This window comes from Podarcis bocagei, assembly GCF_964188305.1.
Source record: "Podarcis bocagei genome assembly, chromosome: 17".
In the NCBI taxonomy this organism is placed as follows: domain Eukaryota; kingdom Metazoa; phylum Chordata; class Lepidosauria; order Squamata; family Lacertidae; genus Podarcis; species Podarcis bocagei.
In genome coordinates, this window is record NC_138143.1 from 21,639,656 (window position 1) to 21,662,376 (window position 22,721).

A 22,721-nucleotide genomic window follows, 5' to 3' on the forward strand; every position below is an offset into this window, starting at 1 on the left:
GCTTTACCAACATGGTACCTGCACATACTTTCCCAGGTAACCACATGTCTTTCCTCCCCTTTTTGAAATTAGACTCAAAAGAAGCATTTGTTTGTAACCAGCTATTGTTGTTGTTTGTGATCCCCACAAAAGTTTTCCCCGGTTTGCAAATGTGGCCATGGTTCCCAAAGGCTGGTGATCCCTGAACCTTTTTGTTCAGTTGTAGAAAAATCTGTACAACTAATTCAGTGCTATTTTTGTGGCATTCTTCAGTCATTTCCTCCAGGAAAAGTGTGTATTTCCAAAAAGACTTCCATTTAAAAGCTCTCTAATTCAAGCCCTTCCATTATTAGCAGTGTTAAAGACAGTCTGAATGGGCAGAAACCTCCTCTTGGTTGACTTTCACCCTGTTGAATAACACTTAACAATTTATGCTCTGGATATTCCAGGAACTTCCCACCCTTGCCTTTTGTTTTGAAACATCAATCAGGTACATGCTTGGATCTTTATGAAAGGGGCAGCAGTTCAGATTAAGAGCGAGGTTAAACAATAACTTTCCCCATGACTGGGTGGACAGGAGCGTCTCCACCCCCATTGTTCTACCTGGACACTGAGGTCCAGCTCTGAGGGCCTTCTGGCGGTTCTCTCATTGCGAGAAGCGAAGTTACAGGGAACCAGGCAGAGGGCCTTCTTGGTAGTGGCGCCCGCCCTGTGGAACACCGTCCCATCAGACGTCAAGGGGATAAAATAACTATATGGCGTTTAGAAGACATCTGAAGGCAGCCCTGTTTAGGGAAGTTTTTAATGACTGGTGTTTCAATGTACTTTTAATCTTTTGTTAAAGGGACGCGGGTGGCGCTGTGGGTAAAACCTCAGCGCCTAGGACTTGCCGATTGCATGGTCGGCGGTTCGAATCCCCGCGGCGGGGTGTGCTCCCGTCATTCAGTCCCAGCGCCTGCCAGCCTAGCAGTTCGAAAGCACCCCCGGGTGTAAGTAGATAAATAGGGACCGCTTACCAGCGGGAAGGTAAATGGCGTTCCGTGTGCTGCGCTGCCTTGCTAGATGCAGCTTGTCACGCTGGCCACATGACCCGGAAGTGTCTGCGGACAGCGCTGGCTCCCGGCCTCTAGAGTGAGATGAGCGCACAACCCTAGAGTCTGTCAAGACTGGCCCGTACGGGCAGGGGTACCTTTACTTTAATCTTTTGTTGGAAGCTGCCCAGAGTGGCTGGGGAAACCCAGCCAGATGAGTGGGATATAAATATATTATTATTATTATTATTATTATTATTATTATTATTATTATTGACAGGACGCCCCCACTTGGTTCAGCCTTCTATCCGGAAGGTTGTTCCACACCTCATAGAATCATAGAATCATAGAATCATAGAGTTGGAAGAGACCACAAGGGCCATCGAGTCCAACCCCCTGCCAAGCAGGAAACACCATCAGAGCACTCCTGACATATGGTTGTCAAGCCTCTGCTTAAAGACCTCCAAAGAAGGAGACTCCACCACACTCCTTGGCAGCAAATTCCACTGTCGAACAGCTCTTACTGTCAGGAAGTTCTTCCTAATGTTTAGGTGGAATCTTCTTTCTTGTAGTTTGGATCCATTGCTCCGTGTCCGCTTCTCTGGAGCAGCAGAAAACAACCTTTCTCCCTCCTCTATGTGACATCCTTTTATATATTTGAACATGGCTATCATATCACCCCTTAACCTCCTCTTCTCCAGGCTAAACATGCCCAGCTCCCTTAGCCGTTCCTCATAAGGCATCGTTTCCAGGCCTTTGACCATTTTGGTTGCCCTCCTCTGGACACGTTCCAGTTTGTCAGTGTCCTTCTTGAATTGTGGTGCCCAGAACTGGACACAGTACTCCAGGTGAGGTCTGACCAGAGCAGAATACAGTGGCACTATTACTTCCCTTGATCTAGATGCTATACTCCTATTGATGCAGCCCAGAATTGCATTGGCTTTTTTAGCTGCCGCGTCACACTGTTGGCTCATGTCAAGTTTGTGGTCAACCAAGACTCCTAGATCCTTTTCACATGTACTGCTCTCAAGCCAGGTGTCACCCATCTTGTATTTGTGCCTCTCATTTTTTTTGCCCAAGTGCAATACTTTACATTTCTCCCTGTTAAAATTCATCTTGTTTGTTTTTGCCCAGTTCTCTAATCTGTCAAGGTCATTTTGAAGTGTGATCCTGTCCTCAGGGGTGTTAGCCACCCCTCCCAGTTTGGTGTCATCTGCAAATTTGATCAGGATGCCCTTGAGTAATTGAACCTCTCTGGTTCAATTATAGTCAGCAGGACTACTTCACACAGTTCTGATTCATCACTTCGGAAAGTTGCGAGGAGACTGATCTTTGCTATTTTTTCTTTCTTTCAATTTGCTTACGCTGTAGCTTGCACCCCTTCCTTGCTTCCACCATTCCTTTGTTTCCTTGCCTTAAAGCTGTGTTTGTGATTTTGTTTTCAGGGCTAGTTAGGACCCTTTGCAGAAATACCAGCTGGAATATTCTGAAGGGGAGAGATACTTCTAGCTTTGAACTTAACTGAGAAGAGTTCAGAGAAACCAAGAGGGTGGGGCTGACTGGACCTGGGCTCAACGGCAGCATAATTGGCCACTCTGCCGCTGCTGGAGCCTTAGCAGGGATAGGAAGTATCCCTCACAAAGTGCATGCAAAGGAATCCCACTTGAAATTCATTATTTCTATCCAGTGAGGTTTTTTTTGGCTCCGCTTCTCTGACAGAATCCCTGCTTGCCACAGCGATGGCTCTGAAAGTTTTAAACTGACAACACCATCCTATTCCTTCCCCATTTGGACAGGAAATATTCACACTCCAAGTTTTCTAATTTCTTAGGTCTCCTGTATTGTTCTGTTCTTGCTGTATCTGGCTCTTGAAAGCCAGGAAAAGGCCTTTAATTTTTATTTATTTTATTTAGAAAGATTGATAGATCATAAGAATCATTAACATTATAAAATAAAGCAAAAATCCACCAAACTGTTCAAAAAACAAGTATAAGATCATCATCAATTTAAAAAACTGATAAAACTTGCAAAACTAAAATAATCATAGATAACTACTTTAAACTACTACTTAACATATAACATTTCCCCCTTCCTGGTTCTTTCCTCTTCTCCACAAGAAAACTAGGTTTTTTGAAGACTCACCTTCAGAGTTCCCTATTAGGCAATTCTCCTACTTTAGTCTTTTCTCTCTATCTCTGGTTACAAAAGTGGATGGTCTAGGCAAGGACACGGTGGTCTAGTCTGTGTATCCATTATTAGCCCACTCTTTCCTTTATTTTTTCTGTAATGGTGTTTCAAGCCGCAATACTACTTCCCTTGCTCTTAAATTGTCTTATATTGTCTTGTTATCACCTTTAACTTTCTATTGATTTATAAATGAATATTCTAATTACAGCTGCAGTGTGTTTATTGCTTTCTGTCTGGAGCAAGCACACTAAGCTAAAGTCCCCAAACTAAGCAAAGTTATCAGAGCCAATGCCATCCTGTCTATGTAAAGATCTTGAGAGTAAGATTGCTAATTCCCTCAAATTACGCGAGTACGCATGTAAGATGTATCTGTATGTGAATGTGTGCACTAGTGCACTAGCGGAACTGGTAACACATTTTTGAGCAGTGTTCTATAGGTGGTCATATGGCATGTGTAAATGATTCATGGCTTGGTTTAGATGGTCATTCTGGGCTTCAAAAACTGTGGTTTATGAAGTTGGGCATGAGTGTTGGGCCCTGGTACCACACACCTCATCTTCTGGCTTTAATACAAATGGAATCTTTGCGGCAGTTATGTCTGAACCAAGGGATTCTAGCTTAATATTGATCGATGTCTTTATTTCTCAAATGCGGTATTGCCATACAGATAAATTTATAATACATCTGCCCAGTATTTTAAATTAGCTGAAAATAGTTATTATAATCTCTTTGCAGTCAGCTTTTTAGCTAAATGTTAATTAAGCATCAAGTATCTCATAATAGAGTGCTGACGGAAATAAACAGATTTCAAAATATAGATCAAGGAAATGTCAGCTAAATTGAATGCAACATTTTTCTTTGATATCTACCGATGAGAGCCCACAAAGGGCATGTATGAAAATCAAAATCCTTTCTGTGCGTATTGTATCTTAAAAGAAAAATCATGAATGAAAAATGTGGGAGTGGTTTCTGTTTATAGAGGAATCCTACTTCCACACATGTTTCACACGTGTTTCGTGTCTTTTCACAACACTATGTTTTACTATTTTTGTGTTTTGACTCGACTGGCAGTTTTAAATAGTAAAACCATCGCTTTCCACAGGAGTCTGTAATTTCCTATAATCACCTCACTGGTTTCCTCTTTTAATACATTTCCTATGAGTAATATCTACCAATCCATATTAAGTTATTTATAAAGACTTTTTTTTTCAGAATGTAGAGAAACAGGAAAACATAGTGGGCAGTGAAGGATGGTCAGAGAGTTTCCAGAAAAAATGGATTTCCAAAGTCACTGGACCATTCCCATAAAACCCTGTTCTAGACATTCGCAGATACAGAATCACAACCCTGGGCAGAGGCTCTTAATACACAAGAGCCGTGGTGTAGTGAGACAGGGACAAAGGACTACCCACTCTTTTCACAGCTGGTACAATGATGTCCTGGGGTCCTATTTTCCATTCTCCTGGGTTGCATGCCAGGTTTTTGTCACCAGAGAAACCCACCAAATCCGCACTAAGCTGTGATGAGAAAGATTGCATAAGCCTGCAAGGTTAAGGTATAAACTGCATTTTTATTTTGGCTTCTGTTTAAGCCCCTTTATTATAAATAAACAAAAATGTCACAATATAAGTGAGGAAACTTTTGAGTTCCTCCGAAGTCTTCGTAAGCTTGATTGTTATATAAGGTGGTAAGAGGGCTGAGAAAAATGCTGGCTTCATTGCATTGGCCAAAATTCATTTTTCTTTTATATCCAGGCTATGCAGGCGCGGCTATGCAGGATATAATGAAAAGTGCCTGCACATAAGGATAACGCTACACCACTAAACAAGAGTCTGTTTTTCCCCTGCACACCTTGGCTGGCCAGCTGGGTACATCAAACACAACCATCAGGGAGCTAGGCAAGTTATACTTGTCGTCAGGATTAAGCAGCTTCTGCTGTTTCTTCAGTATGCATGATTATCTCAATGCCACGAGGAACGCAGCCCCAGGACTCTTCATACTGCGTTTTCTAATAGAACTGGAACTATTTTCAAACAATACTTGTAAAGGACCTCAGAATAAATATTTATGGTATTTATTTCTCACCAGTGGTCGAGATCCAATCCTCCTATGTGTGGACAAAAAGTGTTTCCAGCTTCCATTCTGTGTGTGTCAGTTTCTGTTTAGCTGCATCTCACACCATTATATGTGTGTTTATATTTATTTATTGTGCTTTCATTAAGTTTTTTTTTTTAAAAAAATAATATAAACTTAACAAACATAGGGAAGTTAAGGGAGAACAAATAACAGCTCACAAGAGAAAGCCCTCTTTCCATTGTGAATCTTGCTCTGGAAATGAGGTCCTCAGTATTCCTTCTTGGGGTCCCAACACCCTCAGGTGCTTCCCTTGGCACTTTCCTGACATTTGCAGGATTGTTTAGTTGTGGGGATGCTTTTTATTTTTGGATGCGGAGGCTATTGTCTGCATTTCTGTTTTGTGCCTTATCTGTTGGGGCAGTGGTTGTCTTAGCAACACCATTCTTTTCATTGCTGAGATGGATCTTCTGTGGTTTCTTAGATTTCCACCGGTGCTTCCAGAGCCAAAAGGATTGGGGACCCCTGCTCGCACAGTGCTCTGTATGTGGTTCTTTAGAGCTCAGCCAATATGTAACAAGTTTTTCCAGTAATGGACTAGAATATTTTCAACAAACTTTTTCGAAATTACTGGGCATGTATGAATGAGGATGGAATCAAAAGAAATGTTTGTCTGATTTTACATGCCAAGGGAGCCTTTGACCCACGTTTCTTTAAAAACAGCAGCCCAGTTGTATATGGCAAACATATTTTGAAATTGTGGGAAGATTCAGAAGGATTTTGTGACGTGGCATCTGATCAAACAGAAAAAGGAAAAGATGTTGCTGGGTACCACCAAACATTGACATGCCTAAAGTAGTTGGATCTGAGCCATTATTATTACTGTTGTCGTTTTAACAAATGTAACACGTTATATGGTATGAATACTGTGTAAGTTTATCAATTTGGGGAGGAAATCATGGTTTCTCATGGCATTCCTTGTGAAAAAAATACCATTATACAAAGAATAAAATTTGAGAAATGCAGTGGGAAAATCTATTTCTCTCTATATATATGTATATACTTTAAAATGTTTGCATATCTTTCTTTTTTGTATTGTTGTTATTTACAGGTGGGCTCACGTCATGTGTGCAATTGCTATTCCCGAAGTGAGATTTGTGAATGTCATAGAGAGGACACCAATAGACACAAGCAGGATACCTTTGCAGAGGTTAAAACTGGTGAGCAGTAATGATCCAAATTTCTATTCTGACATATATTTTATGCTTCTAAGAATGTGTAGTAAACCTCACTGATGAGGGTCATGTTGTACAATTGTCACAGAGTGCTCAATTTCTGTTTTAAAACGTCTGTCAAAATGTGTGAGAACTACTATTTTGTACTTCCTGTTCAAAATTGCATTCATTTGTATACTCAGTAGCTGTGGGGAACAGCTGTGGGGAACTTTGGGCCTTCCAGGAGCTGCTGAACTACAACTCCCATCATTCCCAGCAAGCACGGCCAGGGATGATTGGGATTTTAGGGTAGTACCATCTGGAGGGCCTTAGGTCCCCGCCACCTGAACTAGTGGAACAAAACCCTCATTACCATAATAGTCTTTAAGAAAACATAATCTAAGATTTTCCTAGAAATAGCAGAGACTGAAAACACCTTCCATTGGCTGGCAGGTTTATGACATCACAATTTAGCTTCCCTTGTCACTGCTGATCAGTTTTAGGCAGTGATTTCCTTTTCTTAAAAAAAAATACACGCCATGTTCCCTGGAATCCCTGTTTGTTAATCCTAGCCACATGAGGACAGGCTGCTGTTACTGTTTATGAATGAAAGACATTCTGGAGATTGCTCCGCAGTAGCTGGAGAAGTTAAAATAATTAAAACAATTAAACACTGTTAGAAGTACAATGGTACCTCTGGTTGTGAACGGGATCCGTTCCGGAGGCCTGGCCGTATACCGAAATCTTCGTAACCGGAGGTGCCCTTCTGCGTATGCGCGTGCGGCAAAACTTGGAAGCATACACTTCTGGGTTTGCTGCATTCGCAACCCGAAAGTTACGTTACCCAAAGGTAACGTAACCCAAGGGTCCACTGTAAATTTATATTGTGATTTAAATGGATTTTAAATCCACCCTGTGTATATGGCAAACATATTTTGAAACTGCAGGGAGATTCAGAAGGATTTTGTAACGTGGCATCTGATCAAACAGAAAAAGGAAAAGATGTTGCTGGGTACCACCAAACATTGACACGCCTAAAGTAGTTGGATCTGAGCCATCATGTATTAGAATTATTACTGTTGTTGTTTTAACAAATGTAACATGTTATATGGTATGAATAAAGAGTTTTAAAATCTCTTAAAACAATACAAATAATGACAATAAAAACAGCAGGGCATCAGCCCTTTTATTAAAAGTGGTCAGTTCCCAAAAATCTATTGGAAGAAGAAGGTCTACAACCTGCTGGCAGAAGCGCAACAAGGAGGCAGCTTCTATAGGGAGGGAGTACCAAAGTCTGGGAGCAGCCACTGAGTCTCCCGCATCCCCACCAAGCGTTCCTGTGAGGGTGGTGGGACTGAGAGAAGAATATCTCCTGAATATCTCAAAACCTGGGCAGGTTTGTATGAAGGAATACAACCTTCCAGATTTCATATGCTTCAGACTCTCTTACATTGCCAGCAACCATCCTCATAAACCTTTAAAATCCCAGGTGAGTGAAGCTTTGATAGGCATGTGAAAAAGATGGAAAACCACATGTAAAATAATAACAAAATACTACTAAACTATAATTTAGTGGTGCCAGTTTAGCACGGGTTCCCCTTCCATTGAACTCTTTCCCCCCCAAGTGTCTGGAACAAAAAATAATTCTGCAAAATGTAATTGTGAACGTTTCCATTTTCATGCGCCTGCAAAGTGTCAGGTAACATTCCTCTCTAATATACAATTAGCAAGAAAGGGCAAGAAACTTAACACATGATTGTCTCTTAACAAATTACGTTGCATTCAGCTATGAATTAGAATATGTTTGTCAAATAGTGGTAAAACAGAATATCGTATGATTTATGCTTAGTATGCTCCTACTTTGAATCCGGTTGATGTAAAGTTCCATAGGGTTGTATTCCCATGTTGGGTCTTGTCGGAGCTGAACTTAGTTGGATACAACCCAGTATCTTTATTATGTTTCTAAATTTCTTCAGTTTTGTGTGAATGAACTATGATAGGCATTGGGAGGTTAGGTCAGGGATAGTTGATTGTCTCTGCCATTCTTCAACATTATTCCTTTTTAATCCTTTGGCTTCTGGGTGGTACAGGCAATAGTTATCAGTTGAGTTTGGGGACAAGAAGAGACAGATTATAGATCAGGAGTCACCCCTGGAAGGAATTCCAGGTGAGAAACTGAAGGAGGAGAGGGGCAGAGGAAAGGACCTGCTATATATATGTATCATTTTAAAATTATCCATTCACATATTAAATTTTCTTTGTTCCTGTAACATGATGACATGCATTAGCATTTTGTTACACTACAGTTTACAGTTCATCCATACTGAAAGGACAGTGATCGCCGTTTTACACACTAAATCATGTACAGACCAAATGTCTATAAAAGCTCTGTTGAGCAATCTACCGTATTTTTTGCTCTATAACACGCACCCGACCATAACACGCACGTAGTTTTTAGAGGGGGAAAATCTGTAGGCATGCCACCCGTAGGCATTCCCTCCATAACACGCACAGACATTTCCCCTTACTTTTTAGGAGGAAAAAAGTGAGTGTTATGGTGCAAAAAATACGGTAACTTTCTCCGCAACCTTGTGAGAATTTGCACATTACTTCTCCAATTTTATGGTTGCTTAGCACAGGCCACCACGATTGTGAGACTAGCTTGATGTCTATTATAAAATGTAACTCAGCACTCCACAGAATGTTGAAAAGTATATGTGTATATGTATGAATAGGTCTGATAGCTGTGGCTACAACAATAATTTGATACAAACCTCTAGGTCTGATTCTGCCATTATGTCAGCACTGCTGTCATTATGTCAGCATTGTTTTATTTCTGTTTTTAAATTCCTCTTGGTTTTCAGCAGAGTAAATGGCACAGGAATTTGTACATCTGTCTGTACCTTGACCAATGGTGGCCCCCCCGCCATATAGTTTCCTATTATTTTTACATTTCAGATCTATTTCTTCAAACAGAGGTAGAAAATGAGTTTTAGAAAGACTGAAGTTGCCCTTGGGCTTTTGATTACCTCAAATTTGTATTTGAGAAGTGAATCCAATACAAGCATGAGTATATTCTGAGTGAGAAATATTATTTTGAAAATAGAATTACACAGTGATGATGACTGATCTACAAGCCTTTCAGTATCTGGCTAAGGCTAAAGTGTTATATGTAGAAACGTATTTGCTTGAAAATTCACACCTGAAGGCAGATAACAGTAAGCTTGAAAGCCAAAGATTATAGTCTTGACCCTTGAAAGGGGAAATCAGTTCAAAAAATAGAGATTTCACGGTGGCATGCCTGTATAAAGAATGGAATCTTTACACTGGACAAATATGACTTAAAAGCACAGCCATTTTATCTTCTGAAATATTTTAAATATTACTATTATTTAAAGTAAAACTAAAATCTTGCCCATTCTCTTTGATCTAATTTTGTATAAACATTAGAAGGTTTATAGAGACCCTTGTTTCTAGTTGTAGAAAAATGCTTGACAGTGATGCATACCACTGTTGTCATGCAATTCTTGAAATATAAGTATTGATTAACTTTCAGCAATTTTAAAAAATATTGCTGCAGGCGGTAAAATCAAGGAAAGTCATTATACCGAACATTAACTTACACATTAACTAGCTGACTTTCACACATTTTCTGTTTTAGGGGAGAGCACTCAGGCGTGTTTAACCATATTTCTAAAATGTTTTTAAAATTATATTAAAATAGTTTGATGAAGAATAAACTCTTCTTCTTTTCAATTAGAGATTTGCTAAAATACAGAAGATCCTATTGCTGACTAACCCACCACTATTTATTATGTCAGTTAAATATATATGGATCCGTTAAACCACACAAAATATATGTTACCTGTAAGGGTTCTAGGGGTTGCTCGTGCGTAAACCGGTGCTTATCTCCCCGGCTGGGTGCAAACACCTGGCTGGGTTGCCTAAGTGAACCTTTTCTGTCCGGACAGCCACTCACCCGTGGCTGACTCAATCGCTGGCAGAATCCGTCAGTGGGCGTTTCTTAAACTTCTTCCAGCAAAGAAGCTCTTTGACGCCTAGTCTCCTCCTACTCTCTCTGCGCGAAAGCCTTCTGCGCAAGGAGGGCGTGGGCAACGGAGGACCCCTACTCTCCCTGCTGGTCCCAGGCAAGAAGTCATGGGACCGCCTCGCCGCTTCCCCCATCTGCCCCCCTTCTCCACTGGTGCTACGCAGATTCTCTTCCCCATAAGATGGGCTGCTTCTCCCAATCCCTGGACGCTCTCTGGAATCCCTCTGGCTTTTGCTCTCTCCCTCCGGCACTGATGGCAGTTCCCTGACATTACCATACAGCCTTTTGCCACTATCCCTATCTTTTTGGTGATCACTCGTAGCCGAGTAAGATTGTCTTCCATGAAGGCAGTCTTAACAGTGTGTCCATAAGTGACTGTGAAGGCCAGTTTTGGATCCACACGTCCTTCCACAGTGGGGACATAGGTTTCTGGGCAGGAGTTGATCACGGTGAGGATTTGCCAAATATGCTTTCCTATTGGCTCGCTTATCCTGAGTTTCGTCCTGAGTTTGTGCTTTTTCAAAGTCCAAGACACCTTTGGTAAAGGCTGTTCTCCAATTGGAGGGCTTGCAGGCCAGTGTTTCCCAATTTTCTGTGCTTATACTACTATCTCTATAGGATTGTAATAAGTGGTTGTCTAAATTATGTGCATTGCAGGCTATATCTACTGAATGATCTGATTTGTACAACATGGTGAGCCAAACTATGACTTACCGACACTCTTTGCTCCCCCCCCCCCAGTCCTTTTTACTATTGCACTGTGGCTTAGCATGTCCAAACTGGGACCTGTGGATAAATTCCCTACTAACTATAAATACCTTTTGCAAACTGAATCTGTAAAAGTAAATGCAAAAGAATTAGTTACAGGTAGGTAGCCGTGTTGGTCTGCCGTAATCGAAACAAAATAAAAAAAATCCTTCCAGTAACACCTTAAAGGTAAAGGGTAAAGGGAACCCTGACCATTAGGTCCAGTCGTGACCGACTCTGGGGTTGCGCGCTCATCTTGCTCTATAGGCCGAGGGAGCCGGCCTTTGTCCGCAGACAGCTTCCGGGTCATGTGGCCAGCATGACACTAAGCTGCTTCTGGCGAACCAGAGCAGCACACGGAAACGCCATTTACCTTCCCGCCAGAGCGGTCCCTGTTTATCTACTTGCACATGATGTGCTTTCGAACTGCTAGGTTGGCAGGAGCAGGGACTGAGCAACGGGAGCTCACCCCGTCACGGGGATTCGAACCGCCAACCTTCTGATCGGCAAGTCCTAGGCTCATTGGTTTAACCCACAGTGCCACCCGTGTCCCTAGAGACCAACTAAGTTTGTTACTGTATTGGTATGACCTTTCGTGTATTCCATTAAACCTATTCTAGGTTTCAAACGATCAAAAGAATGAAATAAAGGTACAGAAAATACCAGTTCAAAGCAAATTTCATCTCTTTGCTTTTTCAGTATTCTGGTGTATGGAGCCCCATCTAACTATGTATATCAAATGTAGATCAAATGAACTTATATTAATTAAGGAGTCTACACAGAATAACTAAAGGTCCCCCCCCCCCCGCTTTCTGTGTCACTCAGTTTTGTATGATTAGTTTCTAATGAGCTGCTTGCTCAGAGTTAAATCCCAGCTTTGTTCATAGGCATGGATACTTTGTCTGGCTGGTGTTAAGGCCACTTAAAATATATAGGTCATTTGTAATAAAAAGAATCAATCGATGTGAGTACTTAATCAATGTGTATCATGCATTCTGATTATTATTAAACAATTAATTTATTAGAAGCTTACAATCATTTTCCATAAAGAAGGTAAACGGCACAATTTAGAACGAAGTCCTATTGAATTCAGTGGTGTTTACTTCCAGGAAATTAGGGTTAGGATCACAGCCCAAGGCTGCAATTCTTTGCACTCATTGCTGGTGGTTGGCCCATTGAATGTGATGGGACTTATTTCCAAGGAATTAGGCAAAGGATTGTGCAGCAAATGCACAGCTGTTGGAAAGCTAGAGGAGGATTTATTTGACCGTTTATTTCAAAATCAGAATAAAGTGAAGTTACCGTTGGAACAACATGGCTAATGTTTCAGTCATCAATAGTTACCTGCTGTTTATTACAGGACTTACTTAATAAACTTACAATAATTCAGCATTATAACGTAATGCAGCAAAAATAGTCTTAATTTCTTAAATCCAGTTCCAGCTCAGCTCAGTCGGAATAGCCAAGTGCTCCTCTCATCACAGCGTTGCCTATATTGCCCCCACTTGCTACAGATAATATTGCTGAGTGATATCCAGAGTGAATTAGTTTGCTAACAGATTGGTTCCACACCTTTGTTGCTGGAAAACTGTGACTAACATATTATCAGATAGCAGCAGAAGCTGCTGCTGACTGCACATTTTTACAAATACTGTTTTATGCTGTTTTGAAGTTCCTTTCCATAACAAATATGTACTAAATAAATACTCCCGAACAGTTAGGTTACACTTGCCCACCTTTCCTCAAATGGATTTCGTTTAAAATACTGTACACATCTCGTAAAATTAGTCAGAAATGTAATACTCATTCTACAAAATGATGTGTTTTACATAGAGAGAGAGAGAGAGAGACTGAACAAACATTTTAGAATAATTCACCAATAGCAACAAGAATGTAAAGGAGAATTATTCTTCCACAAGCCCCACCTATGTAAATTATGCGAACCATTATGGATGTGTGTTTTAAGGTTGGAGAATTACACAAAAGCAATTGAATAAGGGTTTACCATGCACAGATGCTAACCAGAAGACAATTTGCATTGCAGGAACTATATAGTTTCCTGGTAAGCAAAATAATAAAGCTTCAGAGTAAAAATGCACAGTAGTGGAGAAGATATGAACAGGTGCAAGGACAATGTATAAGGACAGAGGGGAGGCAGAGCATGAAAGGCTTCAGAAAAAGGTAGAACATTAGTCGTTTGTCAAAGTCAGTTTGCACATGGCAAGAGCATTCTTAGGCATTTGAAAGGTGCTCTAGACTTACAGCTGTACTGTATGGCTTGCCACAGTATCTCTAAAAGCAGCACTGTTTCCCCAGGCTTCTGAAATTTGTTTCTAAATATATACACTGGAAACATCTCATGTTGAAAAATTCAATTTGCATTGTTGCGACAAATGAAATGAACAGTATGAATGCAATTGACTACCACTTTTGCAGAAGCCATGTACGATATAGGAACTGATGCTGGGTATATATTTAGGGAATTTCAGTAGCACTTCAGCCTTTTCTGCGCAAATAGGCTCCTGTGTGATTTGGAACTACAGATGACCAGGTTTCTAAATTGTGTGGGTTCAGCTTGAGTTCAACAGGCAGAAGTTCAGCTCCCAATGTGTGGGAGGCTGCAGGGACAGTAACAAGGACATGCAGGATGGAGTGGAACAACAAGATTCTCCCCATTCTCTGCCTCCCATTATGATAATTCTGTGTATGGGCGGTGGATGCTATTGATTGAATTGATCTCAAGTTTCCACGCAGTCATAAGGTAGATCTATGTACCACCTGTCATATTAGTTATAGAAGTATATATACTTCACTTTAGATCAGCTATAAAACCTTTCCATCTGCTCTTCAACTGCAGCCTAATAGTCATGTTCAGATGGTACAGAGAAGCAAACAATTATTATTCTGTTCTCTTATTTCAATAAAAATAAGTAACCAAACAAAAAAGTAGAGTTCTAGACCTGCTATAATTTTTAATGAGGTAATGAGCTTCCTGACTACAGCAGACTGTGCTCTGCCTGACTTCTACAATGATGAATTGACGATGTCAAAATATGCGGCATAGTACAGGGAGATATTTTTCCTGTGAAAGTTTCTCATTCTTTATTTATTAGAGCCATGGTAGTGTCATAACTTATAATACAAGTGTCATTTTGCGTGATTTATTTTAATGACTGTCGGTTCTTGACATGTTTAGAGATTCTTGACCCATATTTAATGCTCAAAACTCTTAAGTGTTCTGAAATGTAATAAATCAGCCCTGATATCTTTATGAAAATCAACAAACCACATATCTTTGTAAGTTGCCTTCCTCTTGGAAAGTTACGCTTATATCACAGCTTTCCATCAGGCAGATATTGTCTCGGCTGATTTTATATATCTTTCAAAGGTCACCCTTGTCTTTATTAAATATATATATGTATTTAATTGTTAGCAAAATACCACACTGCAATCCCGAGAAGGATGGCTGAAGTCCAACTGAACTCAGAGGAACTTGCTTCTGCATTAAGATTCTAATTAATCAAAAAGCATCTTTATACTGTTTTGGCTTTGGCTTTTGGTAACACATACGATCCAATCCTGATGCAATGCCGGCAAAGCAATCAAAAGATCATCTAAAAACTGGTGTGGCACTCATACCATAGAATCAGCGAGTTGGAAGGGACCCTGAGGATCAGGAATATGCAGCTGTCCTATACAAGGATCAAACCTGCACCCATGCTCTAACCAACCTAGGTACCTCCGAGGTTCTCCTTGTGCATCTGTGGAGCTTTCCTGCTCCTGGTGGGAAGGAAACTGGGAAGGCCATTTTGCAGGAGCCTAAGGCATCTCACAGCACCTTCAAAGGGCCACAAACCTTTCTCCCATTGAAGTCAATGGGAAGGATTTTGTTTAAAAGGGAAGGAAAAAGAGAGAGAAAGCTACTTCACTTTCCACCCCTGCTATAGCTATCTGACAGAGCTTTGGACGTAGGTTTTGCTGTGCCATACAATCTCATAGGTTTGCTCTCTGATGAAGCCAAGCAACCTTAGAAATTATTTTTCAACCATCTTCATAGCAAAAAAACTCTTGCACTCCAATCCTAGATATATCACTGTGCACTTTGAAGGTGGTTATGAGTGATTGGGAAGATTGGGAGCTTAGGAAGGGTACTCCTTACATTTATGATTTGCTTTTTATCATAGTTCGAAAATTATTTGTCTTTTAAAGTCATAACTTCATAATTCACTCTTGCCGTTCTTACATTACCCTAAACCAGGCTTCCTCAAACTCGGCCCTCCAGATGTTTTTGGCCTACAACTCCCATGATCCCTAGCTAGCAGGACCAGTGGTCAGGAATGATGGGAACTGTAGTCTCAAAACATGTGGAGGGCCGAGTTTGAGGAAGCCTGCCCTAAAACTGATTTGAAACATTTATCTTGTGATTAGCACTAAACAGGTCAGCAGCTATGTGCCTTTAAAAAATGACAGCTTTTTAAGGTTGTGTGATTACACCTGTCATGCATTTAGTTCAGAAAATAAACTTCCATGAGTTGCAAGATGAAAGACTCAAAATTAAGAAGGTCTCTCTGCCAGTGTATGAAAATGTAGTTGCCTGCCCATCCCCCAATGTGCTTAGGATAGCATTTCAAAACCCTGGGCTATAAATGTGTGAATATTGCCATTTTGGAGATAAAAATGAAACGGTTGAGACAAGAATCCAGAATTATCCTACTTGTGAAGATGCTATGGTTAATTATTTAAATTCTTATCACTACCAGTACTTTATTTCTATTTATGTTTTCTCCACTTTCTTATCTATGTTGTCTTCTATGTTAGGCTTCCATCCTCATATTTGCTTATTTTATCTTCTTATCCATACCTGTCCATTTTGTTCTTTTTGTATTGATACAACTGCTGCACTTTACTGAAATATACAAGAGTTCTGCATTTTGAAACACTGGTGTGATGCACTTAGGGCACAGTAATTCCCATTTTGCTGCTGTTGCCAAGTGATATCACTGAGTTGTCATTAAAAAGTAGTTGGTGCTGAGAGGTCTAGTTTATTATGACAAGCCCAAACTCTTTGTTGGATGACTTGGGCAATTTGAAAAACAACAACAACAACCCTAAATGGGCGCTAGTTTTCAGGCCATCAAATCTAACAGCCTTTGAAAAAGCATTACATATAAAGATTATGGCTTACTTTTATTTACTTTTAGTGTGAGGGCTCTTACTGATCATCACTATCCTACTTAGGAATGCAGTAAAACACAGTGCGTAGAAACACCACCTTAGCAAGATCTTCACATCCTTTATGTAATAGTAGCAATTTCTAATATTTAAAGACATATATTTGAACAGAAGTCGCCTCGGGACCACATGGCATGTTTAGTTGTATAGCTGGTCATAAGACTTTTTTTGCCTAGAAATATGAAGCATGGGTACAACAAACACAGTGGCAAACATGTGGATCCTACAGGCACCCTCATTAAGTGGCAGTGATTGGCTTCAGCTTTTGAATGCCCTCAGCAAAGGCAGTTGGAATGGTCCCTAGGATTCCGGAGGTGGGAGATGAGACTGTACTTTCTGTTGGAAAACAGAAAGAATTATAGAATGTGTGGAATATGAAGTAGCACAGTGGCTGTCCCCATAGTATGTTTATATTAAGTACTAGATGCACATAAATTTTACGGAATGAGTATTCAAATGCTCAAAATGCATTTGTGTAGTACATGCAAAACAGGGAAGGGCTCTGTCCTACTGCAAAAATTACTGCAGGAAATCATTTGTGTTGTGCAGGAAATTAGAATCATTAGGCAATTACGGTAGTCCCTTCTGACCTTTTCAAATACCTGAAATACTATAGAGTATTTACAGTTATTAGAATTGTAGCATGATGGGATGAGCATGTCCTTGGGGTGGAAACAGTGAGCTAGAAGATGACCAGCCAGGCTTTCTAATTGGTTCCAGGTGGGTGATGATGAACTGGGCTCAAAGCATAAGATGGGGGTGAGCAGGCCTTCCTATGAACAGCACTTCCCATGGGAAGATGCTGAAATGAAATCGCATCCCTAGGCATCCAGCTAACCAAAGGTCAAATCAACACTGTTAGGCAAAGCAGCTGTTCAAGATCTACCCCTGCTGAAGAGTCTGCATGGGGAAAACCCTGGTCAAGGTAGTCTAACAGGATACCTGAGTGAGAAGGAAGTGCAGAGCAAATCTGAAAAAGATTGTGAACTTTTTGCTGTACCCTGGGGACAGCAAGACTCTACAAAAAGCCTATTAAAATATAGGACATAAACTGCATTTTAAATTAACATGGGGGAGTTGAGACAGCTTGGGTGAGTTCATAATTCCTTGAGCTGGATAAACACAGATGAGGGTTTTTTTTGGAAATAATTTGGAATGTCAAAGTATTTTTGTCCCATTGGTAAAATATATTTGTGATATGCAACTTTTTCATTAGAAAATAAATAGCAAGGCTGTTTTTGGACAACTGTGATTGTTCTGATAGCTAGAGCTCATGACAAATCTTGACTTCCAGTTGGCCAAAGGTTTTTAAATCCCTTTGTCTCCCTCTCTCTCTCTCTCTCTCTCTCTTTTTCTCTCTCTCATTTATTACATTTATACCCCACCTTTCCATAAGGCGCTCAAGGTGGTGTACATGGTTCTTTATGTCCCTGGTTTATCCTCACAACAGCCCCATGACGTAGGTTAGGCTGAGAGATAGTGATTGGTGCAAGCTCACTCAGTGAGTTTCATGGCTGAGTAGAGACTAGAACCCTGGTCTCCCGGATCTCAGTCCAAGACTCTTAGACCACTCTGGCTCTCAGATTTAGACTCAAAAGAAAGTTAATGTTATAGAAAAGAGAGACTCAAAGCAAAATAATAATTATAAACTACTATTTCTATGATTAAGTTGCTACAATTGTATTTAAGCACATTAAAGAGGACTTCAAAGATGGCGTAATATACAAGACTATTGCCTTCAAGTAGTTAAGCGTTTGGTTTCCCAGTCCAAATACTATGTGAGATCCTGAGATTTTGTTGTTCCGACAGCCCTCAAAAGATTTTGATTATAAGCTTCTTTAGTATGAGGTTGGAAGATCAAAGGCAGCCTACTTAGAGATCTATCAGAAGCCAACTTTAGTGCCTTGGGGCAACTTTTGTCCTTGTGAGTAATTATAATTTGTCGGTAAATGTAGATATCACAATAGCTTTAATTGCTCTGTAAAATAATTTCCCCCCCTTCTCATATCAAAATGCACAACATACGAATCGTAAAGATAAGTAGATTTTCAATAAATTTGTGAATGTGCATACATAACATCTTTATAGCTTTGCCTATTTGGTGGGAAATGTACCAGAGACTGAGATAGTTTTCTTATCGTGATCAGAGCCAAATCCTAACATGCAGACATATTGGCTCATGGCTTTGGGCAGCATTCTCATTGTAGATGTTGCAGGCCGGCTTGTGTCCTGTCAATGAAGAGGAGGGACAATTGGAAAGGGGGTTGGAATTGAAGTGTTTTGGATATAGTAGTACAAGAGTGTGTTTGTTTATGTGTGTGTATGTATGTACATACATCAGATTTTCATATGAAAGCATAATGTGGAACCATACTATCTGGCGGCGGGGGCAGGGAGAAGGTTGATGAAAGAAAGATTAATTAGAGTAAGATTAGTTTATGTTTCCTTCTTTTATACAAGGAGGAGGAAATGTTTGTGCCTTTCGTGTCCTTCTCATATATCTTTACCTCAGTGCAAAAGGGATTGTGAGGAACAGACCCACGCCAAAGCAAGATATGATACCAACCGGAATCTTAAAGTGAAGATCAATAATGCAAACAGTTACTGTTGCTTACTCTATCTCAATGGAGCCTAGATGTATCACAGGCTGTATATTCTGGTCATTGACAATCTCCAGAAGTGCCTATTTATTCTTTCCATCATGGGAAGAAGCAAACATAGCTAATCAAATTGAAATAGTCCTGAAATATCTCTTGCTGCAGTCCAGTCAATCATAGCTCTTGACACTAAAAATGGCACTGACGGCAGCAGGAGTCGAGAGGATGGATTAAAAAATAAAATTTAAAAAGTCACGTATAGCTTGCAAGTCTCTTTCCTTCGGTGCCTTGCATCTGGTGCATTAAAATGATTCCAGAATACACCTTCTGGGGTCGCTGAAAGATTTGTAAGTAAAAAGCCACATCCAATGCAGACATTTGCCTGATTACTTACAGCTCAGCTCATTATTCAGTTGTCATTCTTAGCTGCAGATTACTCAAAGCTTTAGTTCCAAATACCTCCAGGGCAGGAGAACCTTTAGGGAATAGTCTTAAAGCTGGCAACTCTGTCAAACACTTGCAGCAGACCACACAGCCAACAAATCTAAAGTCACTGTTGTTGCTTTAAAAAAAATGAGGACTGAGCTACACTGAATCAAGTGCCAAAATTCCTGTAGTCAGAAATAGCTGAACACATCTCCAACTCTGAACATTTTGTTTATCCTTGAAGCATTTTCATCTATATAAACATAGAGGGCAAATATATATTTACAATAAGTAAAGTTACTTTGTATGAACTCTCCTCTACAGGCTTTGCACATTACACATTACACAGAAGCATTGAAATAGAAAGTGGAAGTTGTGCATTTCAGAATTTCCCCACATGAGGTTCCCAAGTATCTCAAACGTGAGGGAACTACACAATTCTCTCCTTCCATCCAGGATATACAAACCATCTTATCAGGAACAGAATATTTCTAACAGATTAACCCATACTCCATTTGTAGTATTGAATATGCTTTAAGTGGACAGCAAGAGGGGCATACAAACAGTGTATAGGAGGGGCTTGTCACATATATCCAGTAAATCTGATAAAATGCATGCAAGTTAACTGGTGTCCTGTACAACACTGACTTTGACACATCCTGGGACCATTAACCCAAAAACTGGCACTGTTGAAATTTCTTTATTGATCCTACTGACTTCCGGGGAGGAATCATGGCAGACTAGATATCTGCTGCTGGCACTCCCTTCCAGCAGAGATAATTATGCAGTGACAAGAGGTAATCAAGACATAAATATTTATTGCCAAACTCCCTTCTGAATGAGAGGGGGGAGGGGCAAAGCCCCAAAAGCTCAGAAATCGACATTCATCAAACCGTGGTACAGAAGCCTTTGGGAGTAGAGAGGCGTCGAAAGCAAGGAAAAGCCACCAGTCCACACACTTCATAATCACCCCTGAATTAGGGTTTCAGGTCTGCAAACCACCTTTCAACTATGATTAAGGCTGGAAATCAGCATGAATAGGATTTTCTATCTGTCAATTAAATAGCATCCAGAAAAGAAGGGGGCTGCTGGGTGGCGAAAGAACACTAAATAATAGGCTGGAAAATATATCAAGAAGCATAAATTAATTGACTACCCTGAAAGATCATAATGGTTCTGAAGTTGCTTGCAGCCTTTGCTTAGCGTTGCTTGCAAATATCTATTTCTTCTTGTGCTGAGGAAAATTTATAACCCCCCCCCAAATAAGACTCAACTTCTAAGTCTACTTCTTCTCCAAAGAAAAGGGCTTCTGTTTCTCCCTACTAGCGATATTGTTTGGACATTTCTGCTTCTGTTATTAAAGCAGCCAAAAAAAACACAGCGTACGTGGTTCCTCACACTGTGCCAGTATGTGTTACACTTTCAGTTCTGGTTAGTTGCAGGTGTCTCACTTTATCATACAGAGCCTCACCTGATAGTGAATATTTGTTAACTAGGATACTTCAACATCTGTTTATATAACCTGCAAAAAGGTAGGCATAGTTTTGCAATTAGAAGACTATTTTACTGTGCTGCTTACATCATCATGCATATAATTTTGCCCACTTTTATACTTATATCCAATATTTTATTATATATTGAAAAATTCGGAGGACCGAACGGTCAGTTATCTCCTCACATTGAAGCAAATTTAGGGATGTGAGGAACCCCTTAAGAAATGTTACTAGTCTTATCTAAAGTCTTCCTTCAGTGTTCCATAGGGGTGTCAACTGAGCAGGAATCTTCAGCATTTCCTCTTGATTTCCATTTTAGGTGAAACTGGTAGCAACCATTTTTCTAAGCCTGAACAGTTGTAATTAGCCTCTTCCAGCTGCCCTGGGCTCCTTTGGAAGAACAGGAAAAAGTCATTATAATAATTACTACTGATATTATTTCTCCTCTTCTTCCTCCACCTCCTTATTGAAAGAACACAGTCTGTTCAACTAGGATACTGCATCCTAAAATCTAAGAGCAAAAACATGATGGATGTAAGATATGTACAAGATATATGGGATAAGAAGCAGTTCAATAAAAAACAGATAGCTGAAGCAAATAACCCATGTCATATTGCTTCAGGAAAATGGAAAAGACACCGATGTCACTAGCCAGTATTAATCTGTAGAATGTTTCTGTTTCATCACTACATTTTGTGATCTGCAATAAATATCTTCTCTCAAGCCATCCAACAGAAACCTTTTTAGAATGTAACCAATCCATTCTGTCCAGTATGCCGTTTCCAGTTGTGGAGTCTGTTCCCAAATTTCCATTAACTGCATTAAAACTTTCCATCCTGTTTTTTTTTTTAAAAAAAGAATAATAATAATCCAGTGACAATGAATGAGGTTGTTTGTGTGATGATACTGCCAGGAGATCATTCAAGAATTTCACTATCCTGGTTATTTGAGGCCTTCTAATTTCAATAAACCATCTGAATTAATTAATGGATCCTATGTACCCATCACCTCCATATAAAAGTGACATTGAAATAACAACATATCAAAAGTAACAAAACCAAAGCAAAAGCTATTGGTACTTTGTCATATTAAATGATGTGTTTACTGTGAGTAAAGATTTAATTTTATACACACCTGTTAGTAAGGCCCTCGGAACCCAGTGGACATGTACAGGAATGCACTATAAAATCAACTGCAATTCATGTAGTAGACTAAATATTCAAAGTAACTATAATATAACAGCTATTATTTAAAAACTAATTTTCTTCCGCTCAATTTCTTTGTTTTCCCATCCTGTTCCCCACCCCTTTATAAATACAGGCCATTTGTTGCTTCTTCCCATGCCTCAATAAGATAAATGAACAAATTCAGAATATTTCCCATGCCTCATCTGTCTACTCCCCAAGCTGTCAGTGAGCTCATGCTAGAAGTCCGCAGCAAGCAAACTGTATTTTAAAATATATAAAAATAAGAATATTGCTTCCATGGTAACCTCAGAACTTTTACCAGATCTGTTCATGTGTCTGTACCCACGTCTATGTGAATACATATCTTACAAGTATATTTGTGGAACTATTCAAATCTTTACTTGACGCGATTGTGCACCAGTATGTTACTGCAGTAGACATGTCCTCTACATTTCCTTGGTCCTGCCTCTTAACTGCCTCTTCCTTCACCATTGATCCATATTT

The 22,721-nt window shown here is 40.0% G+C and overlaps 1 protein-coding gene across 6 annotated transcripts in view; it reads left to right on the top strand.

Annotated features, from left to right (window-relative positions):
* Positions 1 to 22,721, top strand: part of KDM4C (lysine demethylase 4C) — a gene marked incomplete at its 5' end in the record, with an annotated part of 199,862 nt that overhangs the window by 140,336 nt on the left and 36,805 nt on the right. For all 6 annotated transcript variants that reach the window (XM_081176226.1, XM_081176222.1, XM_081176225.1 and 3 more), the window contains one exon: positions 6,382 to 6,490. In XM_081176226.1, coding sequence (XP_081032352.1) covers positions 6,382 to 6,490 — 109 coding nt within the window. The remainder of the gene's footprint in view (positions 1 to 6,381; positions 6,491 to 22,721) is intronic.